Genomic DNA, 8985 nt, shown 5'->3' with positions numbered 1-8985 from the left:
GTATTTTTTCTACGGCAAATGAAATACTATTAAAGTACCTCCTTTACTCTATCCTACCAAAATAACTTTTGAAGAAAATTTTCGATTATAATGGGAACAAATTAATCGTTCAGCTGTAACATCCCTTCGTTGCCTAGCTACAACATCACCCGAAGTAAGCACGAGGGCTGAGATACTGCCAGTTTGTCCCGGCACCAATTGGGAGTAATAGAGATCGTCATTCTCGAGTTGTGCGTTATTCTCTGAATTACCTTGGGAAGGACGATGTTCCCGCGAACTAGCATGGCAAGCAGTTGTGTTCATGCATTCGAAACATGCAAGTAATAAGCACTAGTTACTGGTCATGGCGTGACATTCGTTACCGGAAATCAGGCGCAAGAACGGAAAAATTGCGCTGTCAGATGGACAAGAAATAACTGTTGTCCCAATAGGATAGCCCAAGGAGAAAATTGGCACACATTGGTACAAGTCAATCAGGATCCATCCAAAAAAACACAAGATGAAATTAGACGTGCAAACAGGTTTTCACATTGCATTTACGATCACAACCAAAACAACATACGAAGCCGAATGGGGAATCCACTCCGGCTGAAGGGGTGGGGGGAGAGAATCGAGGACTCTATCAAGAGTTTCTACTGTCTTGAACGATACGAGCCCACCGAATTATGGGTAGGATCACACCTCAAAACTGGCTACTTCCAGTTGCAAGATGGGAACAAGAAATAGGCAGATGAGGCTGGGAGTAAGAACAAAAAGATATGAGAACTAACAAAGACATTGGGGTAAGACATTCAACTTAAAACAACCGGACATTTCATCGACGGCCAGTTGTGCACCAGTGTTGCGCCGTCCAACATAAACACAATTTTTCCGGGCAAGAGACTGGCTTGCTGAGCCGACTGACGTTTGCACGGATAGGAGACAGATTGAAAGAAAAAAAGACTGGGAAGAACAAGTGTAAAGATAATGAAAGACGACACATGATTGGTACACGGATTTTGGGAAAGGAAACTGTTGCAATCCGAATGTGGTGATGGCTGCGAAGTTAACCCAGATGTCGTCGGGGGAATGGAAAAGTCTACCGGAGGCGACCGGATCGGAACTGTTTGCGTAGTTTGTTCAGAAGTCCACCTCCGTTATTGCAAGTTGTGTTGGATGAACTACTACCTTTTGCGGAGAGATCGCTGGAAACCACCGGTTGCTTTTTCAGTGAACTGGTTAAGGATGGCTGGTCTGATGAGGGCTTACTTACATTATACGGTCGGAAAACAACGGGAGGGGAAGATTGATGGGGTTTGGTGTTGGGCTTAGTCGTCGAAGGCCCTGCGTGACGTCCTGCACGGCGCTGTACCTGACGTGGAGTAATGACTTCGGTGGTTAGAGTCGTGCGGCGAGCTGAGAAACACAAGGGATACGTGATCACTTGGGTGTGTGCAGAAGAAATCGAAACGTTTTATATCGTCGAATAGTGTTCAACAGGACTCCAGACCTTATCCACTTAGATATAGTTTAATGTTCTGCAAAAGTCGGCTGCAACTATCCGTCAAGTTTTATCCAAATGGGTCGAATGCCTACCAAATTTGGGTTCCGGTGAACGAGCGTCAGTTTCGCTCAAAGGATAACGCACTCCACACCATTGTACGGCTACTTCGTATACAAAAGCTTCAAAACAATACAAGAGACCGTTGTCATCGACAATAAGGAAGGTCTCTTGCAACTCTCCCGAGATGCTGGGACATATTGTCAGCGGTGTGCCATCTAAAAGTTTCTACGTTAACTGTTACGAGTGAATGTTTAGGGGGGTATGGGATAGGCTGGCACTTTTCATTTGTTCTCCACTTGAGTGTAGGGTTTAAAACATTCCCGTGGTTGTGCGGAAGCAAACTAGTGTTGTCAGTTACAATGATTTAGACTATGGATAACTTAGCAGTTCCAGCGATGCGAAGCATGAAAAAAATTACACAATACGCTGCCAGGTTGACCGAATTAGCACGCGAGTTCGCATAATGACATGTGCAAACTCTAGACGTTCTTTGAAGGTGGTCTATGACGGTAGATGAACCAATGTGCGAAAAATAGGAGAAAAAGCTCACAGCAACACTGGTGGTTTATAGCAAACGGACTAAAAATAAAACGAAATCGATCGCACTGTGATAAGAGAGCACTTGGTCGATGTCGTCCGTTAGTCATTAACAACTGGTCTGCACGTACTCTCACGGCCGGAGTATTGTCTGTCTATCTTAGGGACGTGTAGTCTGGTCACAGAATTGTCCAAAAGTGTTAGCATTTGTGGACCAAAACGAAACGCGACTGCAGTTTACTTCAAGCGATGATTAGTCAGGTTAGTAGCAACCACACATTCGTCCACTTGGTAGGATATGTAGTGCCGTTATTGATCGCGTCTTTTGTTCAACATACAAAACTCCTGAGTGTTTGAATTGTCCACGCCCTTTTGCTATTTTTTGTTCAGCTATCTACGTCTGAAATAAGTTAAAGTCTGTTTCCCAGAAAACTCGAAGGACTGTGAGTCAGTCAGTCAAGGTGGTTACGGGCCTTCGGCCAACGGGTAAATGAACAGAGGTTGATTACGGAACTGAAACGACAGCAGAGTAGCGTTTTGAAACAAACAAGGAGACGGAAAAATCACGGGTGTCACGAAAAGGCCAAAAATGAAACATTATCGTCGTTCACTATTCCAACCTAGATAAAAATAATCAGGATTTCACAGGTGGCATCACACCCAAATTCTTTGCCATTATTGGGCGGAATCACACGGCTAAACCACACGACTGTGGGGAGTTGGGCGCTGCAGCGAACGTAACTCACACATGAGGGGCTGAAACAAAAGGTTGATGGAAGCCCTCCGGCGTCAATGCTCAACCCAGTACTCCGTTAATGCGTTCAGGATGTTCTTTTCACAGGAACCTGTGGCTTGGGGGGGGGGTGATTTCAATTGGCGAAGGAGATGGATGGTTGTGAGAGGCGTGAGTTGCTGACTAGCAAACTTTCTGAATGAGCCAAGGATGTATTTGGACGTTTGGCGCATTACTGGTCTACTCACGTCTGGTCTACTACTGCCGCTCAGGTGTAAGTGGGTTGCGAAATTTCTAGCTCTATCTTCACCACTCACCGGAGTTCTGCAGGGCATCGGTCAGGACCCCATGGATATGTGGACTCCAACGGGTATTGAACACAGAAATCTCCTTCGTTTACAGACTCCAATTACATGGAACGATCCCACTACCGCCAAAAGCCTCACAGTATTGAACTCCTGCGGTAGGAAGCTCACTTTTCTCAGTTTACTAGCACAACTGGACTTTTACGACCGGACCGCGAACATATGAAGCACCTGTAATCATTTTAACTAACAAACTACAGGGACAGGTAGAGTATTCCTGGAAGACAAATGGGTGGATATGCTGACATACGCCTTAGCAAAAACAACCTTAGTGGGTGGCGAATTGGGATCGGCTACCTCGGTTTTACCAATAACGTTTCCTGTGCAGAGGTACCGCTGATTACAGAATCCAAAAGGTACCTACCTTCTTGTTCTTCTTTGATTTTCCGAGCAGACTGAGAGATGATGCGGTTTAGTCGACTGGTTTCCTCCTGGGAGAGTCGTTGATAGAACGAACACCATGTCTCTTTCGGACGCGGTACCTCTTCCTTCCGATGCCGAAAGGTAAGCTGGACATGGCGTTGCCACAGCTCATCGGTGCAACCGACAAATTGCTGTGGAAATGGAGCGCAAGGAAGAACTCAAGTGGTGGGCACAAAAAGCTTTCGTTGCTATCTATCCAACCCTGAAGAAACGGTATTATATGTGCTACTCTGCTGGTTTGGTTGTGGATAACAGGTCCCACACAATTACTTGACGAAACGTTCACGTTCGGATTCACAATAAAACTAACAGAGCATAAACACAATAAAAGGAATAATAGCAAAAAAGTGGGTCGATGAGATTGAGTACAGAACTAGTCTTGAAGTCGCTTACTGACATGACCTTGACTTTTAGACCATTATCTCAGAAAACAGGACTAGTCAGCTTCGGAAATGTCTCGGATCGCAACTCACGATAGCACCGGATACCATCGAACGAGTCTATTAGAAAACTATCATTTTCTATGAGTGCTTATCATCAACATCAGTGTTGACACCCATGCTTAACTGCTCGCGCTGTTCTAGTGGCAACAACGCTGGAGACAAGAACCAGCTACATTATCTCCACTTGAAATTAAGACATGAACATGGTATCGTGAGGTTTATTGGAGTCCAAGGAAAGCGATCGAGTTACAACAATTCCCACAATCCCCATTCCTACGAAGTGGTTATTTTGAGGTTTGCTAACTCACCAGAATCTACATAATGGACTAAATTATGATGACGGATGAAATCAGAGGTGCGATTAGCAGCACCCGTACCCTCGGTGAAAATCGTTCCCTTAAGTTGACTGATTTTAAGCGCCGATAAAAATCTGGTTGAAGGCGTGATCAATGCGACCTCATGATGTTTGAGAAATACCCACGCAGTCAACCGAACACTTTAACTTCCCCTCCTATTAGAAAGACACTTTCCCTGCTGATGGTGTCTCCCTGTCTGCGGCTGATGAGGACGTTATTTTGCACTATTTTTGGAAGTGTCCAATCTTCCAAAAGAACTCTTTGAAGGGATCGCTAGGGTTGAAAGGGCGCTTGACCCGTTGCTTCGCCAACGGAAAACGTGAAGAAGGGGAGATAGCAAGTTTTTTGAGGCTATCCCTTCTTACATAAGGCGTCCGAGCCAACAAAGAACAAATCGTCTAGTCCTGACACTTTTGACAAATTGGGAGGCATATACACTTTGTTAACAGAAGGTGAGTCGAATAGGCGCTCATTCTTTGTGCAGTATGAAATACTGTGTAACCATTTCGCTAGTTCATGTTAACTGTACAGCATTGATCTTTGATGCGATGCGTTTTTGACTAATGATGACAAATTATGACGTGGCTAGATAAACATGTGCTGGCTTATTTCGCCTATACCAAAGCTGTTCAAATGGCTAACAGGCTAACACCAGCTATGTACCGTGACCCCCTCTTTGAAGATGAGGAGGTCGCATACTAGAATGCACCTGGCGGCAAACACTTTCCAGAAGAGGTTCACCTCTCAGGAGAGGGCGTTTTAGGGATCACCCCATTGTGTGCAACAGCAATCAACAATGTTCGACTGAAAAGTGTCCCAAAAAACATGGCCTCACAATAAAAGCACTGAGCCAGATCTAGAGTCTGATAGGGAGGCAGGCAAAGACATTCTACTCGTCAAAAAGCACACAGATCATGTTCATCCCTGGTAAACGGAAAGTAGTTTGAACGTATATGTTGTCGCCTGTCATATTGTTGAAGGCCGTCGTTGTCATGTCAAGCAAACTGTACCTGTCAATTAACGGTTGTGGATTATACCAGAGCACGCCTATCACACGCTTCAGCCGATCATTTTAACCAAGGTCAAAGTGCTTCTTCTCATCGCTTCGCCTAACTGCCTTTTAGCAGTTAAGGTCACATCACGACTAAAAGACTAAAACGCGACCACCTCGATTGTCGACCCTCCGACGACGGAGCGTGCAGTAAAGGAGGGACTCGGAGGGGCTTTGTTGTGTTTGAGGGCATGTAATGTGGAAGAACAGATATGCATTCAAATCCCCTAGAACGCGCAACTCAGTTTTCCGCGCATACCGATAGTCAACAGTTTATGGGTTTTTTTTCCTAATGGTGTAGACAATGTCGTCACGATGTGACAGATTAGTATTGGGCGAAAGACTGTGTTACAAAGGTAGAACTCAATGGATGCCTCGAAACGGCGTCAGTGGGGAACCACTCTGCGAGTTACGAACAAACAGAATTCCTCCAACAAAGTAACAGAGAGGAGAATGTGGTGTTGTTTTCCATTTAGCATCACCACTGAGAGAAACATCAGGGCTTCATCTACCACCATTAGAGGCAGCAACATCAGCGTTGACAGTGATACTTGGCCACCATTCAACCATAAATTTCATTTGATTATATTTAAAGTGAATAAAAGATGGTCTCGTGCTTCTAGAGTCTGATAGGGAGGCAGGCAAAGACATTCTACTCGTCAAAAAGCACACAGATCATGTTCATCCCTGGTAAACGGAAAGTAGTTTGAACGTATATGTTGTCGCCTGTCATATTGTTGAAGGCCGTCGTTGTCATGTCAAGCAAACTGTACCTGTCAATTAACGGTTGTGGATTATACCAGAGCACGCCTATCACACGCTTCAGCCGATCATTTTAACCAAGGTCAAAGTGCTTCTTCTCATCGCTTCGCCTAACTGCCTTTTAGCAGTTAAGGTCACATCACGACTAAAAGACTAAAACGCGACCACCTCGATTGTCGACCCTCCGACGACGGAGCGTGCAGTAAAGGAGGGACTCGGAGGGGCTTTGTTGTGTTTGAGGGCATGTAATGTGGAAGAACAGATATGCATTCAAATCCCCTAGAACGCGCAACTCAGTTTTCCGCGCATACCGATAGTCAACAGTTTATGGGTTTTTTTGCCTAATGGTGTAGACAATGTCGTCACGATGTGACAGATTAGTATTGGGCGAAAGACTGTGTTACAAAGGTAGAACTCAATGGATGCCTCGAAACGGCGTCAGTGGGGAACCACTCTGCGAGTTACGAACAAACAGAATTCCTCCAACAAAGTAACAGAGAGGAGAATGTGGTGTTGTTTTCCATTTAGCATCACCACTGAGAGAAACATCAGGGCTTCATCTACCACCATTAGAGGCAGCAACATCAGCGTTGACAGTGATACTTGGCCACCATTCAACCATAAATTTCATTTGATTATATTTAAAGTGAATAAAAGATGGGCGGTCTCGTGCTAGTCAAACGAAAGCATTCTGAGGTGTCTACGCCCCCCAAGCGCTCAATCAGACAATCTGGAAAAAAAACTGACAGCACAAACGTCGTCAACATGTTCGTTGTGTGAAGTTTTTGTGAAACGATGAAGAAACCCACACTGCGCCTGCCACAAACATTCCAGCGTGCCCAAGCCTCAAAACATACGATCGAACGATCTGCAGTGGAAGGACTTAAAATGTGCAGTAACCATATTTTTTGATCTTATCTACAGCCTTTTGAAAAACAAAAGACTGCTGAATTCCTCATTCGCAACGCTGAGATCGACATGAAAATGAATGGACTTGAAGTGATTATTGATTGCCGGTCTCCGTATGACAACCACCGTCACGTTCAAGGCATACGTGGAAGGAACGAACACACGCGTAACGTATGTGCCAAAGAAACGCTCAGCAGTAGAACCCCTTCGGTGCCTGACTACCGTGTCACTCGAAAGAAGCACGAGGGCTGGGGTACTGCTAGGTTGCTACACAGAGGAAGTCGATACGCAGAGATCAGATTGGAACCACGGACCTTCCGGTCAGTGAATTCACGCTGTAACCACTGAGCTATCTTGTTAACATCAATTCATATCATCATACTTTGGTTGCGGCAATTCGAGACATCCGAAAACAGCGAACAACTGTATGGAGTGAGTTTAGCTAGTACCTCGTATTACAAAATTACAGGAAAACTCGCTCTGAGGTGTATCACTCCAGCACCACCAATAAGCAAAGTTATATTGAAGTGAGCTCAGACTCCAAAGGAAGGGAGTTTCTAACGACAGCGGCATTTTTATGGTGATTATTGATTAATGGTATTGTCCTCTATGACCCACATATGTTAGCTACGAAACCATCGGTTGAAAATTGTTAATTAAGCGGGCAGAACAAAACGCAAGTCAGAGAGTGAAAAGCGATCGATAGACATGAACGTAAGTTGTTCTGTTATGTTTTTGCACAGTTATGTTCAAGGGTCCACGAATTGTCACTGTGTTTATCTACCGTCGTTGAGCATGCACTGACGAGCAATTCATGTGAATATGCTGAAGTAGACGAAGAGAAACCAACAGGGCGTGGCGGTTTTCAATGAAAGGAGATACTGCGCCCTGACTGATCAGTCGATTTGATTCCAAGGTGAAAACTAGTAAGTAACTGAGATGTGTACACTGCAGCTACTCAAATTCGACCGACACGTTCTCCTCGCTTCGAAACTTTTAACGAATGCGCCGTGTATTTTTAGCAGGCACAGAATTAATGAGCAGCGTGGTGCACGTAAGCTTCGAACTTGAAATATGCAATCGATAGGCCGAACGTCAGGAAATTCGGGCAAATCATCACCACCAACAACACACCAGCAGTGCCTAGCTCCAATACAACCATCAGGAAATAATGCACTGGTAGATGACTGACTTCCTACACTTTCACGTTTTCCATCTTCCACCCTACCCCGCCCAAATTTGAACACTTTCTCCGCTCTAGGACTGCCCGTTGTGCTCGCCCTGCATCACACTCAGCTATAGCTTCTGTACGTCCGAGTTCAGTGACAACTCTGAACACTTCGAAGTCTTTTCCAAACCCCGAAATCCTGTCCACTTAGCCGCCCTTAATGTTCGCGCACTAAAACAAGCAGTTTAACAGACGAATCTTGATTGTATACTAAATTCCCTTTGCATTGATTTATGTTGTCTGTCACAAACAAGGATGCAGGAGGCAAGTACTGTGATCAAACTGACTGCCTCATCGCTCTCCTCCAGGTTCTGGCTGCGCACCTCTCGAGATGCGGAGGTCACTGCAGCGGGATATGTCGAGGTGGGCATGGTATTGAGCGACCGAACGGAAGCGTCTCTACTTGACTGGATACCCGTTGGTAGTTGCCTCTGTGAGGTTTGTTTAGCAACATTTGTGAGAGAACCTACAGGAAGTGAGGACCATCGCACCTTGTCTTTGCTGGATACTCGGGGACATATTCCCGCTGGCCGGAACCACAACTCCACCCGACATATCGCCCGACACCAGGTGAAACTGAGTGTCCGTGCAGACTGAGAAGCCTGGTGGACCCGAAAGGAAGAAGTCGAAGGTGC

The 8985-nt window shown here is 45.4% G+C and overlaps 1 protein-coding gene across 1 annotated transcript in view; it reads right to left on the bottom strand.

Moving 5' to 3' along the window:
* Positions 1-289: 289 nt before the first annotated feature.
* Positions 290-8985, bottom strand: part of T265_04737 (hypothetical protein) — a gene marked incomplete at both ends in the record, with an annotated part of 44066 nt that continues 35370 nt past the window's right edge. Inside the window, 2 exons of the mRNA XM_009169550.1 lie at positions 290-1395; positions 3543-3732. Of these exons, the coding sequence (XP_009167814.1) occupies positions 1079-1395; positions 3543-3732 (507 nt within the window). The remainder of the gene's footprint in view (positions 1396-3542; positions 3733-8985) is intronic.

Source organism: Opisthorchis viverrini, assembly GCF_000715545.1.
Source record: "Opisthorchis viverrini unplaced genomic scaffold opera_v5_79, whole genome shotgun sequence".
Taxonomy (NCBI): domain Eukaryota; kingdom Metazoa; phylum Platyhelminthes; class Trematoda; order Opisthorchiida; family Opisthorchiidae; genus Opisthorchis; species Opisthorchis viverrini.
Note: the sequence above shows the minus strand (reverse complement) of the source record. Positions and strands in the feature narration are given on the sequence as shown.